Genomic DNA, 19,627 nt, shown 5'->3' on the forward strand with positions numbered 1-19,627 from the left:
TTTAATGATTAATAATAACCATTTTTTTCTATACACAAAAAATCTAACGTTTTATTACAAAAAACATGTATAAAGCTAACACTTTCAGCTAATTGTTGGACAAGAATAAACTTTATTTTAAAATGGTAAAAATAATAAAAAAAAGTATTCAAATTAACGTACAAATATGGCAAACAACTTCCGCAAATAATTAACTCTCCTATTGGGTATGGTGAAGAATACCTAGAAGAGAAACTTCAATAAAACCAACAAAAATTGTTTTTGTAGAAAAATTGTTTTGGTAGAAAAAAAAACAACAACAATCGCTCTTTTTATATATATTTGTAATTAAAGTTTCTCCTTTTCGTGTTTAGTCATAACAAAACACAACTCTGTTTGATTTTACACGAAGAGAGTGCGAATGTGTATAAACTGAACACTGAACATACTGCTTTTAAAAATCCAGCAAGAATTACCAACCAACAAGAAAATTTTTGTACTTGACAGCAGTTTTCAGTAAACTTTTTGTGGGGGCGGTTCCAAGAAAGCCAAAAACCGAGTGAAAAAGAAAAACATTTTTTTAAATATAAATTTAAAGTAAACTTTTAAAAGAAAATTAACGAAATAATGTTATTTATTAATAAAAAGACTGTTTAAAAACGAAATTAATAAAATAAACTAAAAAAAACGCAGGACTTTTAAATCGAATAAAAGTGTGTGAAAAAAGGATTTTTTTCTTCATTTCAGTCTCTATCAATTTCTATAGAGTTTGTGTATGTGTTTATTTCAGTAGTAGCAAAGTAGAAAAAAATGAAGTAAAAGAAGAGAGTCATAAAAAAGAGTATGTACGTGCGTTTTTTGTTGTTGTTGGTGTTGCGAACAAAGTGTAAAAGAGGGAAATGCAGTTACATGATGAAATGAAAAATGATGTGTGTGTGTATGAAATGACAAAAAAGAAAACAAAAACAACAACGTGAATTGGAAGAAAAAATGTTATGACTCCAAATAGAGTTGCCAAGTATAAAAATATAGTTGTTAACGTTGGAATAAAAAAATTAGAGAATTAAATTTAAAAAGTTTTATATTTATGTTTATATAGATAGTTATAGATTGATTTTATTTTGAATTGTTTTAATTTTATTTTCATTTGAATTGTACAATACGCTACGTTATTTTTTTCATAAAACTTCCGTTCAAAATATCCTTTTATTACCCTTTTCTTATTTAGCTCCTTTATGCACTACGGCAACTCTATGGAGCAAACTCCAATTGACATTTCTTCTTCATGATGTTTATTTTTGTGTGCGAGCGAGTGTGTGTTTTCCCTGTTTAATTGAGAGTGTGCTTTTAGCAACGTCATTTTTTTGTAAAGACAACGACGACTACACCCAAAAAGAAGTGTATAAAGTTTTTTTTCTGAGGTTCAAGTAGTTAAGTGTAATAAAATTATATTACCATAATGTTGTTGTTTTTATTAATAAAATACGCTAATTTTATTGTACACTAAACTCCTTTTTCTTTTTGAAGAGACATTTTAAGAAAAAAACATTAAAACGGGTCTTTTTTTATTGTTGTTTTTTTTTATGAATTAAGATGTGTTTTTCGTGTGGGTGTAAGAAAACCGGAAAAAAATTGAAAAAAAATTATAAAAATTATTAAGAAATTGTGAAAAAGCAAGAGTTGAAATAAAATATAACGAGTTGAAAAGGATAAAAATTGTGAAATTATTGAAAAATTTGAGTTATTTGTAGATTGTTGTTTAATTTGTTTTACATGTTTTCTGTTTATTGGCTAGCAGTAATATTAACAAAAATTTTGTGAATTTTGTAAAAAAAAACTCTAGAAACAAAATTGTCTTGTTTATTTGTGCCATTAGTCTGCCCATTGTTGTTTGTGTGTGTTCTATATGATTTTTAAAACCAGACGTTTAAAACCAAATGTAATATGGATTGCAGTCTTGCAGATCGACGACAACCAAATTCTTCTTCGTCAACTACAGCAACAACGACAGATTATACAGCTACTCCAGCAACAGCCGCATTAAATCGTCCTCAGCATCAATATTCAATTAATCAAACACCTTCTATATTAAAATATCAACATCAAACGGCGGTAGAATCTTTAGACGAAACGGTAAGTTTAAAAAAAAGTTTTTTTCTAATTTGTTTATTTAAAATTTTTGTACTTTTCTAAAGTTTCTCCATATGTGTATGTAAGATAGGGTATCTGTTTTATTTCTTATTTATATTTTGGTTTATTTACTTTTCTTGTTACTCTTGAAAAAGTATTGTAAATAATTTTACCAATTGGTTTTCAAATTAAAAGCATTTTCTTCATTTAAATCTTTATTTTCTTTGGTAAAAGCAATTCATTTTTTTCTTTGTTTATTTTCCCTTATTATTGCTGTAAAAAACTTCATATACTATAGCCATCTCGTTTACTCTTGTGCTCATCTCCTTTACAGTCTCTTAATAAAACAGTTTTCATTTGTTTATTGTTGTTGTTGATTCTTCATCTTCCCAGCAGCATTTGTTTACTTTTTTCTACTTGGTTTGTTTATTTTACCGTAATATGTTTATTGTTTATTTTACCGTAATATTTTAATATAATATTCTTATATCTCATTCAGAGTTGCCAGTTAGTAAAACTTTTTCATTCAATACAAAATTGTTACTTTTAACTCGCCTTTATCAATTAATCTTAAATTTAACCTTTAACCCTTAAAATTTGTAATCTTAAAAACAGGTAGCTTTGTTGTATGACTCATATTTTAAGAAACTGTTGCTTTTATTTGTCTAATAAGGGTGTTTTATAGAACAAATCTTTTGAAAAATGCTTGTTTACTTTAAAAAAATCTTAAATTTCTTTTTGTATACGATTTTTTTTGAGATGACTCATATTTATTATTTATTTTGGCAAATGTTTCATTATTTTACTGCAGTGTTAAGGGTTTTTTTGCAAAAAAAACTGCTACAAAACAGACACATTTTGTATACGCGTTTCCTGTTTGTATAGACAGACAGGTTGTTTTTCAAATTTAGGTAAAAATCTTTTAGTATTCATTCATGCTGTTTGCTATTGTTCTTTAACCAAAGGGGACTCGAAGATGTCTTAATGTCAATAATCTTTAAAACACCTTGCATTTTTAATTAATTCATCAGTTGATGATCGTATTAGAAGATTAAGACTCAGCATTTGTTCATTTCTTTCAAAACTGGAATTGATCTTAAACTGGAAAAGATTTGAAACAAAATTGATCTTAGAACAGAAGTAGAACTAAAACATAAATCCCCGAGAGTGTATTCCCTATTCTATGCTTTATATATAGAGGAGGAAACAAACTACCCGGAAAGTTATTATTCAGAACAGGACCTGATTATTTTGAATCTAAACGTCTGTTATGATCAGGATAAAAGTTATCGTTATAAAGATCGAAAACATAAATCCCCGAGAGTGTATTCCCTATTCTATGCATTATATATAGGAGAGGTAACAAACTCCCCTGAAGTTGTTATTCAGAACAAGACCAGATTATTTTGAATATAAACGTCTGTTATGAACAGGATAAAAGTCACCGTGGTAGTAGTCAAGGAGTATTGAAGTTTAGGTTTTGTAAATAAATCTCACAATTGTTTAAGCGCGGCTTTATTTGGACTCTAAAGTAGTTGATCCAAAATCAAACAAAAAGTAATTAATTTTAAGTCTCATCGATTGAAGTCTAGACTAGGCTATAACTTCACACCAGGTAGCAGACAAAAACTACTCTTTTTCTAAGCGACCTTTAACAGATATTTCTCAAAAATTCTCAATAATTCTAAACGAAGATTACCATCTTTTGTTATTGACATTTTCCGTGGTTTCTTGTTTTAATAACTAATTAATAAAACCTAATTTATAAGTAACTATAACACAATATAAAACCAGTTTTTCAAAGAAACGATATATTTTTTCTTATTCCCCTTTTAAAGAAAATAAACGTGACCAAAAAATCTATTAACATCTATTGATTATAGAAATTTTCTTGAAATACCTATTTAATTATTATAACAAATATTGGGGAGTTATACAAATCATTGAAATTATCTACTATTAACATCAACACTTTGTTAAAGAATTGAAATATTTCTAGGTTTTTTTGTTTCGTATAGAGTTTGACAGTTCATATTGCATGAGCGCAGTTGAGAAAAAAAAGTCATAACAATTTCTAACACTAAATACTTAAATAAATATCGTTTAAATTGTTTTATAAAAAGAAATACTTTAATGTAATTGTTGGTTTTTTGCTGCTACCCTGATGGTATGACTATTCACTAGAAAATGTAAATGTTTCTATAAGTGATAAAGGAAAAATGAAATAAACTATTGGTAAGGGGAGAAAGTAGTTTTCGAAAGATCAAGTACTGAAAAAGAAGTGCAATATAATTGATGTAGAACTAAAGTAGAGATGTACGAGATCGTAGAAAAAATAGTCTATCAACTGAAGTAGTATTCATTGCGAACTGAATTAGAATTCTTCGTGAACTGAAAAAGAAATATTCGTGATCTAAAGAAGAGTTATTCTAGAACAGAAGTAGATTCATTCTAGAACATAATAGAATAGAAAAACTTAAGAAAAAATGTTTTCAAAACTTAACAAGAATTGATATAAAAGTGATATAGAATCGTTCTAGAACTGAAGTAGATTCATCCTAGAACTGAAGCAAAATTAATCAAGAATAGCTACACTTTCATTCTGTAACTGATTACAATTATTCAAGAACTGAAATAGTTTTATTCTGGAACTGAATTTAAATTGTTAAAGAACTTAAAAACGGATGCAGAATTGAAATAGATTCGTTTGTGAACAAAATTAATTTCGTTCACGAAAGTAAGTAATATTATACAAGAACTTAAGTAGAATGGATATAGAGCTGAAATAGGATCATTGTAGAACTGAATAAAATTAATTTTAGAACTAAAGTAACATTTATTGCTATTCTCCTTTTGACCCCCCATCCAATAGTTAAAGCCATAAGGTAAAGACTTGATAAATAAGTTGAGAAAACAGAGTAACCGCTTGAACGTGTTAAACTCACAACTCAATACATTTAACAAGTTAAACTTGTGATGTTTTACGTGGTATTGGAAATTTTAAACAAAAAATAAATATATAAAACATTCATGAAGGGAATGAATATATTAAATACAGTGAATGGATGAATGGATCATCGTCAGCCAAACTACAAAAAAAAACAAAAAAAATCTATAAAATACGTGACTTTTTTGTTTAAAACTTATGAGATTTCAAAAAACCGAGTTAATTTTATAAAAGAAATAAAAAGAAACATTTGTACGCTAAAGTCTAAACTTTAGACTCTAAAGTAAAACTCTAAGCCGCCACACAATAAACATAATGCAATAGTCTTTCTAAATCCTTTGATTTTTGTTAAATAACTCCTACGTAAAGTTATCTCTAGACTTTTGTTTTATTTTATAAAATGTCTATTGTTTTAAAAACGTTTTTGTGAAAGAAATAATATGCAACAGCTGCTGTTATTTGTTTGTCTCAACTCTATGTGTGTGTGGTTAATTATTGAGACAACAAATGGTTTCAAGGTTAGTTGAGTCTATACAAAAAATAACTCAACCAGCTATTAAAGGACTTTAAATACGTTCTAGTCAACGTTTTATTCAACTAACAAGGCGTGTAAATAGCTGGAAAATTTAAAGTTTTCTTTAAGAATATTAAATTCTTTAAGTAATCAAAGGAATTTCCCTTTTATTTCAACAAAAAGGACATCACAAAGAAACAGAAAAATTGACATTTTCTTTAAGTGCTAAAGGCATACAAAAATCATGTGGTGATGCCTTGTTAAAGGTTTTTGAAAGATTTACAAATATATCTTGCTATTACGAAAGGTGTGAGGAGTAATTTCTTAAAAACTCCAGCAGAGAAGAAATATATTTTTAAAGATCCTTTACGAAATAGGCAGATATAAGTGAAACTGTTAGATACAATTGTAAGTAACACACTGAGATTTGTTTAAATATATGTTTAAGGATAACGAATTAAAAACACTTTATCCTTGAAAGAAAGGAACAGCTTAAGAATCCTTAAAGAGATGAAGATCTAAACTCCAAAACTTTACCCCAGTTCTTTTGAGTTTGTAATGAAATTGAAGTGAAATTGATCGAGAACTGAACAATAATTGATTCGTAATTAAAGGTGAACTGTTGCAAAACGAATTAAGAATTATTTCAGAACTTACGCACAACTCCACAATGACACAGCAGAATTGATCGCGAAATGAACTTAAATTAATCCCCAAATAAAGAGGATTTAAAAAAAAAAATCAAAAAGATTAGTTCGTGAGTTGGAAAAGAATAGTTTCACTACTGAACAAGAGCTGTTGCAGCACAAAACTAGAACTAAAGTAGAACTGAAAATGTTCCAAAACTGAACTAGAATAGTTCCTGAATTAACAAGGAATTGTTGTGGAATAGAACTACAATTGATTTTCTTAAATAGAACTGTTCTTAAACTAAAGTAGAACTGTTCTAGAACTTAAGGAGAAATGTCCCAGAAATTAAGTAAAATTGTTTCAAAACTAAACAAGAGTTTTTTCCAAATTCGAATAGAACTATTATTAAAAAGAAGAATTGTTCGAGTACTAATTAGTATTGTCCCAGAACAGAACTAAAATTAATTTAGAACATAATTAGAATTGGTTCAAAATTTGAAGTAGAATTGTTTCACAACTGATCTATAATAGTTTCAAAATAGCCCTAGAATTGGACTGCAATAGTTCCAAAACTAATCTAGAATTGTTCTTGAACTAACCCCGAATTGTTCTAGAACAGGTTACAATTTATCTTCTTAAATAGAATTGTTCTTAAACTTAAGTAGAACTGTTTTAGAACCTAAGCAGAACTGCCCCAGAAATGAGGTAAAATTTTCAAAACAAAACTAGAGTTGTTATCAAATTCGAATAGAACTGTTATAAACCAGAAGAAATGTTCAAGAACCGATTAGTATTGTTTCAGAACAGAACTAAAAAAAATTCAGAATAGTATTAGAATTGCTTCAAAACTGAAACAGAACTATTTCACAGCAGATCTATAATTGTTTCAAAATTGCCCTAGAATTGAACTAGAGTAGTTCCAAAACCAAAAATGAAATGTTACAAAACTGAACTAGAATTGTTCCTGAACTAACCAGGAATTCGTCTAGAATTGATTTACAATTGATCTTCTTATGTAGAACCATTCTTAAAATTAAATAGAACTTTTCTAGAAATAAAGTAAAATTGTTACAAAACTGAACTAGAGTTGTTTCCAAACTCGAATAGAACTGTTATAGAACAAAAGAATTGTTCGAGAACTTGCCGGTATTGTTCTAGAACGGAATTAAAATAGATTCAGAATTGAATTAGAATTGGTTCAAAACTGAAATATATTTGTTCCAAAACTTAACTATAAGAGTTCCAAAAGTGACCTAGAATTGATCTTGAAAGGAACTAGAATAGTTTGAGATCTAGAACTAAAGTAGAATTGTAGCTGAATTGAACTGCTATCGATTCAGAACTAAAGTAAAGTTATTTCCGAACTGAACTAGAGTTGAGATAGAACTTAAAAAGAATTATTGGAGAACTAAACAAGAATTGCTTCATAACTGAACTAAAACTGTAGTAGTGTAGTAGGGTTCTATAAATCGACTTTCGAATAATCGAACAATCGACTTTTTGTCTAAAAAAGTCAAAAAGTCGAAGTCGACTATTTTGTTCCAAAAAAGTCGATAACTCGACTATCGTCTGTGAAAAAAGTCGAGTTTGTTGTTAATAAAAGTCGAATAAGGTCGATAAGTCGAAAAAAGTCGAAAAGTCGTAAAAAGTCGAAAACTCGAAAATTGTAGAAATAAGTCAAAAATAATCGAAAATGTTAAAATAGTGGAAAAAAATGTCAAAAACTCTAAAATAGTCGGAAAACTAGAAAAAAAGTCAAAAAGTAGTCGGAAAAAAGTCGAAAATAGTCAAAAAGTCGAAAAAAGTCGTAAAAAGTCGAAAAAAGTGGAGAAGTCGAAAAAAGTCGGAAAAAAATCGAAATGTCGGAAAAAATCGAAAAGTCAAAAAAAAATCGAAAATTGGACTATTTATAAAATACTTATAGTCGAAAAGTCTAAAAGTCGACTTTTAATTAAATGAAAAAAGCCGAAAAATCGACTTTTCATAAAATGCATAGTCGAAAAGTCGACTTTTAACTTAATGAAAAAAGTGGACTTTTCGTTTCAACTATAGAACCCTATAGTATAGTATCAAAACTAAAGTAAAATCATTCCAGAGCTGAACTAGAGTTACAGAACTGAACTAGAATTAATCTAGAAATGAATTATAGTTGTTCTAGTACATAAATCGAATGTTTTCAGAACTAAAATAGAATTGTTTTAGAACTCAAATAAAATTGTTCCTGATCTTAACTAGAATTTTTGTAGAACTGTTCCAGAAGTTTTCGCAACTTGAATTGTTTCAGAATTAAAGTTATATTGTTCCAAAATTGAACTAAAATTGATCCTGAACTGAAGTAGTGCTATTGCGGAACTGCACTTTTTCTTAATGTCTCTTCAAGTTTCTAGTAAAAGGTCAAGTACTTTAACTAAGAAACATATTAAAATAATCCCTTAATTTATAAACATAATAAGTATATTGTAATACCTTGTATTATCTTTTCCTCTAACCATTCTAAACACCATTTTGGCATTATACTTCCGTTTTCAAATGTACAATTCGTTTTTTTTTGCTTTTTTTCTTTACTTTATCGGTAATATCAAATAGTATTTCAACACTTTAGAAAAAAAACTCATGTGTGTAGTCATAATTTTTTATGTTTTTTTTTTTTGTAAATTTCAATTGTTTTTCTATTACATGTCATTTGCTTCTTTCATAGAAAAAAAATACAGTAAAAACGCCATATGTCACATATGTTTTGACATTAATTTATGTAGACGACAGTTTTTACATATTCGTTCTCTTTTAAGTTTTATGCAGCAGCAGAGTGAGAGAGAGAGATTGAAATTACGTTGACGTTGGCAACGTTTTGAAAGGCTGTGTAATGGGGGCCTCTGCTTTTGCTAAAAAAATCCAGTATTGCCGACTAAACACTGTTGCTGTTGTTTTTGTTGTTGTTGTTATTATTATTATTAAATAATAAACTCTCCTGATAGTCGTTATTATTCGGGTACTTACTTTATTTTAATAAACCTGATGTGTATGTGTGTTTTTACTTCGTTTTTTTTTTCAGTACTAAAGTGAGAGTACACATGTTTGCCTTTACATTTGTCAGTTTGTCTTGTCTGTTCCTCTGTTCGAACAATGACATTTTTTTCTATTCAGTTGTTTGTTCCCCAGCAACTAACTATTTATTATTGGGAAACACAAAACTAAAAAGGATTTAAGTAAAATATCAAAAGAAGAATTTTTGCACATCATCATCTAGTCATGCAGTCATGCTTAGGCTAATATGATACATTCCTTTAATTCTTTTTTCCCAGTTGTTGCACATTTTTTCTTGCCGATCTTGATATTTTCTTGTAGTTAACGTGTTGGAGTTGTTTCTTTTTTTCTATTTTTGCCATCGAAGTGAATAGAAAGAAAACTATTTTTGGTTTTAAGCCCAAGAATATGCACATTTTTTCTTTCCTTCTTTTTTTACACATTTCGTTTCTCTACTAAATGCACATTTTTTCTTAGTTAATGGGGGAAGTTTCCTCTCTTTTTGTTTTAGTTTTTCATTTAGTTACTCTTTATTTTATACATTTTATAAAGGCTTGCCATATTCCAACATATTTTGGAGATAAAAGTTTTACCAGATTATTGTTTATTTAAGCGGTTTTCTCTGGCAAATTTCTTATCTTCTACAATTTTTAAAAATTTTCGAAAATTTTCTTAAATTCCAATAAAAAATCATATAATTTGTAATAAAATGTTAAAAAAAAGTTTTAAATATAAAATTTATTTAAAATTTTGTCTTAAAATCTAAAATTTTGTTTAAATGTTGCTAAAGTTCTGCTATTGGTAATAATTTTTTTTTGTCTGGCAACTTTACAAAAGTACTGTTTTTCATTGTTTTGCTGTTATTTACATTCTTTGTTTTGATTGACCAAACATGACACTTTTGTTATGGATAAATGCTAACGAAATGTTAAATTAGCGTTTTTCTCAAGATAACTTGAGTTTTTTTAAATTGTTTATTAAAAAAATTCATAAATTTTAAAGAAAATTTGAATATTTTACTTAAAGAACTAATTATTCTTTTATCGCTCTCTCTCTCTCTCTTATAGTTTGCAATTTTCTCAATAGGTTTTTTCGTTTTGCTCTCCTACTGTTAAATGTACTCTTTAGCAATTACTCTTTGTAGTTGTCTTATATGTGTGTGTGTGTTTCTTTTTTTTTGGGGGGTATTGACTAAAGTACTTGCGCACTCAGACGTCATACATAAACTCGACTTCGTCGTACGCGTGACGTTATAATAAAATTTTTCGGTTGTTCTCGTTCGTTCGTGTTTGATTTTAATAATTAATACATTTTTTTAATAAATTTTGTAAAAAGAAAACTGAAGTGTATTCTAAAAGTTATAATTTAAAGTTTTAAAAGAATTTATGTAAATAATAAAACAAGGATTAAATTTAACAATAACAATACTTTCAAATGAAACAATAGCCAAAAGTTTGTTTTAAACAATAGTTGTAATAAAATTTATACAAGTAACTTTTTTTAATAAATAAAAGTGAAAAAACTAAAAGTTTAACACATTTATTAAACATTTTCTTGAAATTCTTTAATTTTATTACATTTTTTCAACTAAACTTAATGAAAATCCCATTAAATTAAAGAAAAAAACGAAAAAACAACAACAATTACTATACTACACAGTGTGTTAGTTAAATGTCTGTACATCTAACATTTTATTGTTGGTGTTTTTGTTGTTGCTTTCAATATTATGCTTGCCTGCCAAAAAAGGGGAAGTTAATATTGTGTATGGAGTAAAAAAATTAGTAGTAGTAGTATAGTAGAGAGACGTCAAGAGTGTAAACAAATACGTTTGTATGCAAGTGTGTTAATGTTTTTCTTTTGTATACATGTTTGTCAGTCGCAAGCAGTGTTAGCAAAGTGGCGGCATAAGTCGTCTTTTATTAAGTGATTTTTTGTTTCTGACATAAATTAATAAGTTAAACTGAATAAAACGGAAATATTTAAATAAATTTAATTAATTACTTTATAAAAGTTAAATAAATGAAATAAATTAATAGTTTTAAATATATTTAAGTTAAATTTATAAGATTTACTTAAAATAAAGTGCCTTTTTAAGAAAAAAATTTGCAATAAATATAAAAAATTTGCTAAAAAAATTAAAAAAAGAAACAAAAAATATAATAAAATTTTATAAATAAAACTATTTTTATACGAATACATCAGCTTTTACCCCTACACCAAAAGAAAAATCTATGAAATTTTAAAACAGCCGTACAATTAGTTGAATTTTTAACAATTTTGACACTTTTTAAGGATTTTTTTACAATCTGTAAGTAAAAATTTAAAATTTTAATATAATTTCCTTTACTTTTATATAACTTTTAAGCTACAACTTGAAAATTGTCAAAAAAAGTCCAAAATTTATTATATTTCTTTGAACTTTATAAAGTTGTTTACAACTTAATTATATATTTTTCAATTAATAAGGTGACCAGTTTAGTTTTTTTTACCTAACATACCAGTTTTCTTTAAAAATTTATAAAAAATTAACTTATTACAAACAAAAACATAAAAATAATTACAAAATAACATTAAATTTGCCAAAATGTCACATTATTACTAAAAAAACATAAAAAAATTTGCAAAATTTTAAAAATTTGAAAAGAAAAAACTCGTTTTTTATATAAAAACTTGAAAATAAAGTAATTTTATTTTTAAAATCTTATGAAAATTTTGTAAAAACAAGCAAATTATAAAACAAAATCTAGTTTTTATATGAAAAAAATAACGAATTTTAATTGCATTACATAAAGTAACCAGTAATCGCTTAAATTTAAAGCAAATAAAAGCTTTTGCTATGAAATTTTTTAAGCTTTTGCCATAGAAATATGTTTTAAAAACAATCTCTTATAAATTTAAGGCATTTTGCTTGCATTGCCTAAAAGTAACCGGTTTACAAATGAATAGTTACTTATACAAAACAGTGTAATTTGTTAAAATATTTCATTATATAATAAAATTTATGAAAAATTATTTATGAATTTCTAGCTTTTTTAATGAAATTTTTGCATAATTTTCTTTAAATTCCAAAATTAAACATAACTCCATAGTTTTTTCCACAAATTTTCATCAATTACATAAAAGTAACCACTTTGCTAATAAATGGTTACTTGTCAAAAACTATGTCATTTTGTTTAATATTTCATAATATAATAAAATCCATTAAAAATTCTTATTTTTAAGCAATTTTATAACGAGTAACCGCTTAAATTTTCCTGAATGTGACACTTTTCGTATGAAATTTTTGCATAATTTTCTTTAAATTTCAAAATTAAACATAACTCCATAGTTTTTTCCACAAATTTTCTTCAATTACAAAAAAGTAACCACTTTGCTAATATATGGTTACTTGTCAAAAACTATGTCATTTTGTTTAATATTTCATAATATAACAAAATTCATTAAAAATTCTTATTTTAAAGACTTTTTTAAACTAGTAACCGCTTAAATTTCCCTGAATTTACAGCTTTTCGTATAAAATTTTTGACTAATTTTAATTAAATTTCATGTCTAAACATAAATCCACAGTTTTTTCCACAAATTTTCTTCAATTACAAAAAAGTAACCACTTGGCTAATATATGGTTACTTGTCAAAAATTATGTCATTTTGTTTAAGATTTAATAACATAATAAAATATATTGAGAAATTCAAAATTTAAGCAATTTGTTTACACGAGTAACCGTTTAAATTTCAAAGAATTGTTGTCTACATTTTTGATTTCCTGTTAAAATGAACTGGAAAAAAGTTAAAACCACAGATTTCTTTTATTTAACGCCTACTTTGAAGTTGTTTTGTTTTTCCTTTTAGTTTATTTTTTTACATTCGCTGTCTAGGTTTTTTTTTGCTTTTCCTATAAACAGGAATTTCTTTGTTGTTGTTTTTGCAGTAGTGTTGTTGCATAAATTTCCTTTTAAACACAAGCAATGTTGTGCTATGTGTAAAATGTAAAGAAATTCTCATTAACTTGCTGGATCACGTATTTTAAATATTTGCCCAATAAGCTATTTTTTTATACTTGCTGCCGCTGCTGCTGCTGTAGTCATTATATTTTTCGTTTATTTTCAATTTAAAATGGTTTTACAATGTAAACAAAGAACAACAACAAAATAAGTTAAGTAAAACACACATGTCTTTCAAAAACATACAGTCATAAAAAATAATTAGTAATTAAACAACATATTATCATACATTATCCTTTAAATCAGTTTTTATTTAAAAAAATATCATTCCATTTACTTTTCTTTATTATTAAACGTTATAAAATTCATTAATTACAAATCTGGCAGCTTTAAAATAAAAAAAAATAATTGGCAACACCACCTTGCTGTATCTTAGTGTTTTGTTTACATTTTGCCTACAACCGTTATTTGCAAGAGAGTATGTGTTGCCTACTTACTCTTGTTAGTTGGTTTGTTTACATTTTGTAATTAACCGTTATTTAAGTAGGAGTAAGTGTTGTTTATTGTTTTGTTAAGCATTTTGTTTTGTTTTTAGGACAAACAAGTCAAGAGTGTGGTAAACCAGTTGAAATTTAAACGATTTTAAGCATAAAAATTAAAAAATTAAAGGAAAATTAAGTAAAATGTTACATATTTATAGATTTTGTAAGGGAATATAAGAAAAATGTAAAAAAATCATTCTTCAATTACCCAAAAGTAACTACTTTGTAAATTATTCGTTACTCTTTGAAAACTAAAGAATTTTACTTGAGTTTGATTTTAATTGCTTTTAATTACTTATAAAACACATTTTTCTTAGAAAAAACAAAAACCATCTATTACTTACAAACTATGTGAGAGTCACCCAAACAGTTTGTTGAACATTTAATCTGCTGGTTAAGCACTCACGTCTTTTAAACATTATAATTTTTGTCTATCATGTTTATTTAATTTTGTTAATTTTTTTTGTTCTCTTGTTGTAATGTTCTATTTATTTTTGGGGGAAAATTTCATGTCATTTACTTATCATTCCCTTATATTGCATGTTTGAAATGTTTCTTTTTTGCTCCATACGTCTAGCTTTACAATAGCAAGCGCGCCCTTTTTTTGTCGTTTTTTTTACAAAACCTCAATTTTATTTCTAGTTGGTTCTTTTTCCTCGTTCTTTTTTGTTGTTGTATTTACAACCAAAAAAAAGAAAACAAACAATATGTTCCCATTTTTTTCTAAATCGACCATAATTTTGCGTTTCTCCCACTCAAACACATTAATTTTGTGTAATTTTTTTATTTTCGTTTAAACAATTCGTTCCATTTAACAAAATTTCAAAGTTAGAAGAATTTTTAAGAATGTGGTTTTAATAGAAACAAAAAAAAATGAAATAAACCATAAAAATAACATAAATTTGAAGAAATTTTAAAAAAGATTTGAAAATTTTCTTTGAAAAAATGTTTAATTTAAAGAAATTTGAACGGTTACTCATTGTAAAAATTCTTTAAATTTAAAAAATTTTCATAATTTTTATTATATTATAGTTTAACGATGAAATTTACATAATTTTCGATAAGTAACGAGTAATTTTCAAAGTGGTTACTTTTTTGTAATCGATGGAAATTTGCGGAAAAAACTAGGGATTTGTGTTTGGAAATGAAATTTAAGGAATAATATGGAAAAATTTCATTAGAAAAGTTGCTAATTCGAGGAAATTTAAACGGTTACTCGTTTGAAAAATGCTTTAAACTGAAATTTCTTAATAAATTTCTTTGTGTTATTGAATTTTAAACATAATTATATAGTTTTTGTTAATTAACGTGTAATTTTCAAAGTGGTTACTTTTTTGTAATTTTTGGAAATTTGTAGGAAAAACTCGGGATTTATGTTTGTAAGTAAAATTTAAGGAAAAATATGTAAAAACTTCATTAGAAAAATTGCTTATTCAAGGAAATTTAAATGGTTACTCGTATAAAAAATGCTTAAAAGTTAAAATTTTCATTAAATTTTATTATATTAATGAATTTTAAACATAATTATATAGTTTTTGATAAGTAACGATTAATTTTCAAAGTGGTTACTTTTTTGTAATTGATCGAAATTTGCGGAAAAAACTGGGGATTTGTGTTTGTAAATGAATTTTAAGGAATATTATGCAAAAATTTCATTAAAAAAGTTGCATATTGAAGGAAATTTAAACGGTTACTCCTTTTAAAAATGCTTAAAACTTTAAATTTTTATTAAATTTTATTATATTATTGAATTTGAAACGAAATTATATAGTTTTTGTTAAGTAACGAGTAATTTTCAAAGTGGTTACTTTTTTGTAATTTTTTTAAATTTGTTGAAAAAACTATGGATTTGTGTTTGGGAATGAAATTAAAGGAATAATATGGAAAAATTTCATTAAAAATTTTGTATTTTGAGGTAAATTTAAACGGTTACTCGTTTAAAAAATGCTTAAAAACGGAAATTTCTTAATAAATTTCTTTATGTTATTGAATTTTTAACATACTTAAATAGTTTTTGTTAAGTAACGATTAATTTGAGAAATGGTTACTTTTTTCAAATTTATTATATTTAAAAAAAAATTTAGCAATTTTCCATATTTTCCTACAGGAAATAGAGCAATATTTGTTCAATAAGCACCATATGTTTTAAAATTGTGTTTTTTTAGATTTAATTTTTGTCAATAGCTTTCAAACATATGCCCCCGGTAATTGTGCAAAGAAAACATTTTAAGGAATTCAACGGAAATCTCTGGCTTCCGTTTCTTCTTATTGTTTAAGTGCATTTTTTTCGTAAATATTTCGAATTGTTTTTCAAGTAGTTATTGCTTTTGTAAAGAGTATAACAAGACAAAAATATGTATTGAAATGTGTCTCACGAGATTACCATAATACAATTGCTAAACTAAAAAAACCAGACAGACAGAAAGAAATATTTTAAATGAATCATTTAAATTGTGTTGAGTAAATATTGAAAAACTACACTGACACAGACTGAACAGACAGACACACCGCAATATATTGCTTTTTTCAATAGAACATTCTAAAGAAAATTTAGGGCAATTGAAGTAAACCAAAAATTATGTAGAATTTTATATTAAACATGTAAAAAGATTAGATAAAGATTGTTATAATAAATCCCTTTTTAATCTAAGAAATTTAGAAAACAAATCTATTAACTAACAAAATAATTTATCAAAAAAATTTAAAACAAAATCTTCAAAAATTATAATTTATTTACAAATTTAACATTTTCAATTGAAAAAAAAAGAAAAAAAAAACTCAAGTGTGAATGTATTTTTCTATATATTCTTTCTAAATTCACGTGCTGTTATATAATAAATTATAATTGACTTCTTCATTTTACAATTACATTTAAAACTAACAAAAATTTTACCTCAATCTGTCACTCATCATAGCGTAAAAACATACAATTATTAAAAAAACAGGTTTTTTTTTGAAACCTCAAAAGAAATACAAGTTTATATAAATGTTTATATAATAATTTATTTCTTTAATTATAGCGAAAAAATAATCTCTAAAAAAACTGGTAAATATTTGATAAATTAAACAGTTTGTAGGAAAAACGACTTAATTGTTTGCTATTCTTAAAAAAGAAGTTAAAAAACACGCTATAATACAACATTCTTAGCTAATGTTTACATTTTGTTAAGAAACCGTTATTTAAAGCAAAGAAAGTTAAAGTGACATTTTGTTGCAATGAAAAAAGTAAACAAAGTGCAAAAAGTGCTGCCAAGTTTGGAAAGTTTACTGAAGTGTGATTTTAGCAGTTAAAATGGAAAATTTCGTTGCAAAATTATATAGTTTTAACAAAAACAACAAATTTATTGAATTCTAAATCAATTGGAGTTTTAAAAAGTAATGTTAAATTGGAAAAATGGTTACTTTTCTTAAAATGAAAAAGTAATTAAAGAAAAAACATTGGTTAACGTTCTAAAAAGTAAATTTCATGAATACTTACCCGTCCTTCACTAAAAAACTCACTTATTTGTGGAAATTTAAACGAGTACTCGTTAAAAATTATGTTTAAAATCACGATTTTTAATAGATATTACTATTTTTAAGAATTCTAAAGGAAATTATATAGTTTTTGATAAATAACGAGTAATTTACAAAGTGGTTACTTTTCTCGAAATGAAAGAAAATTGAAGAAAAACTTAGAGATTTTTGTTTTAGAATGAAATTTAATGAAAATTGTGAAAATATTTCTTCAGAAAAGCTTTTAATACAAAGAAATTTAAGCGGTTACTTGTGTCAATAAAGTTTAAAATGAAAAAATTTTAATGATTTTTCTTATATAATTGAATTCTAAACATAACTACACCATTTTTTAAAAGTAACGAGTAATTTGAGAAGTAGTTACTTTTTGTCAAATGAAGAAAATTTGAAGAATAAACTATGGTTTTGTGTTTTAGAAAGAAATTTAATGAAAATTATGAAAAAATGTCTTTAGAAAAGCTACTGATTCAAGCAAATTTAAGCGGTTACTCGTGTCAATAAGGCTTAAAATGAAAATTTTTCAATGAATTTTCTTATATAATTGAATTATAAACATAACTACACCATTTTTTAAAAGTAACGATTAATTTGAAAAGTGGTTACTTTTTGTCAAATGAAGGAAAATTGATGAAAAAACTATGGTTTTGAGTTTTAGAATGAAATTTAAACAATATTAGGCAAAAATTTCTTTAGAAAAGTTACAGATTCAGGCAAATTTAAGCGGTTACTCGTGACAAAAAAGCTAAAAATGAAAAATTTTCAATGAATTTACTTATGACATTGAATTCTAAACAAAACAACACAATTTTTTTAAAAGTAACGAGTAATTTGAGAAGTGGTTACTTTTTGTCAAATGAAGGAAAATTGAAGAAAACACTATGGTTTTGTGTTTTAGAATGAAATTTAATGAAAGTTATCAAAAAATTTCTTTAGAAAAGTTGCAGATTCAGGCAAATTTAAGCGGTTACTTGTGACAAAAAAGCTAAAAATGAAAAATTTTCAATGAATTTTATTACATTTTCAAATTTTGTACAAACCTAGATAGTTTTCAAAGAAAAACGATTAATTAAGAAAGCGGTTACTTTTTTAAATTTTAAGAAAAATCTTTATTATCATGATTTTTTTCAATATAAAAATAACATAGGGTGCTTAAAATCAAACTAATTATAATATTTGCTATTTATTTCAATTCTCTAGTATTCAAGTCATATCTTTAGAGTGTTATAAAAAACGTTTAAAAAACAACATTGCGTTTAAACACCGCAATGGAACGTGACTACTACTTTTATGCTCTAAAAACATGGTTAAAAAAACTGAACAAAAAAGTCACAAAATAAAATGAACTCATAAAACTAATTATACAGTGCGTGTTATGCGGTTTATTTTTATTATTTGAAGGGAAATAACAAATGTCGTTTTGTATGAAATTTTTTAAATTGTAACAATTGTTTTTTTATGTTTTTGTTGTTGTCATACAAACAATTTGTTTTAATTTTTTTTTGAAAGTAATTGAAGGCTAATTTTGCAAAAAATGGAAAAAAAGCACTTCACAAAACAATTTAATGAATTTGAACGCCAATACAAAATATAAATGAATATTTATGGATTTATTTTTTTTACATATTGTACAAAGTATTAAGCGGGTTTTTGTGTCAATAACGTTTAAATAAAGCAAATAATAATTTAAACTTCGAAAATTTAAACATAAAAAAGCTTTTAATAAGTAAAATATTTTAAAACTAGAAAAAAATCCTTAAAAATTAACAAATATTTAAATAAAATACAAACAATTTTGACTAAAATTAAGTTTTCTTAAAATTTAATTAATTTCTTTTAAATTGAAACAAATTTCTCTGAAATTTTTGTTTTCATTCGTTAAATAACAGCTGTTTTAAACGCCAAAATCCTCTAAACAATCCTTCATTAGGCAGCTTTGTTTTCATTTGTAATTACAACCAAACTTGGCAGCACCTTTCTTTTGTTTATATTCTTTCTCTCTGCTTTACATAAAATCTGTAAAAGTAAGATTTTTTGTATATTTTAATAAAATGATTGAAAATGATTTATTATAATCAAAATAAACATTATATTTAAGCAATTTTTTTATTAATTTTTTTTGTATCTTACAAAATGATTACAAAATACTTTAGCAATCACATAAAAAATGATAACAATAAGAGCAAATACAAGAGAAAGAGACAGCTATACACAGAATGACCAGGCATGGGAAATTGAGATTTTAAAGTAGTATTTTTTAGGTTTAAATGTATTAAACTAGACTAGTTTATAGACTAGAATACAGATTAGACTATAGACTAGACTATAGACTAGACTATAGACTAGACTATAGACTAGACTATAGACTAGACTATAGACTAGACTATAGACTAGACTATAGACTAGAC

At 25.4% G+C, this 19,627-nt stretch overlaps 1 protein-coding gene across 1 annotated transcript in view; it reads left to right on the top strand.

The window, feature by feature from the left end:
- Positions 1-1,671: 1,671 nt before the first annotated feature.
- The window catches only part of LOC111686288 (amyloid beta A4 precursor protein-binding family B member 1-interacting protein), a 36,647-nt gene continuing 18,691 nt past the window's right edge, over positions 1,672-19,627 (top strand). The window contains exon 1 of the mRNA XM_046945930.1: positions 1,672-2,112. Coding sequence (XP_046801886.1) covers positions 1,924-2,112 — 189 coding nt within the window. The 5' untranslated portion in view covers positions 1,672-1,923. The remainder of the gene's footprint in view (positions 2,113-19,627) is intronic.

Source organism: Lucilia cuprina, chromosome 3 (genome assembly GCF_022045245.1).
Source record: "Lucilia cuprina isolate Lc7/37 chromosome 3, ASM2204524v1, whole genome shotgun sequence".
Lineage (NCBI taxonomy): Eukaryota > Metazoa > Arthropoda > Insecta > Diptera > Calliphoridae > Lucilia > Lucilia cuprina.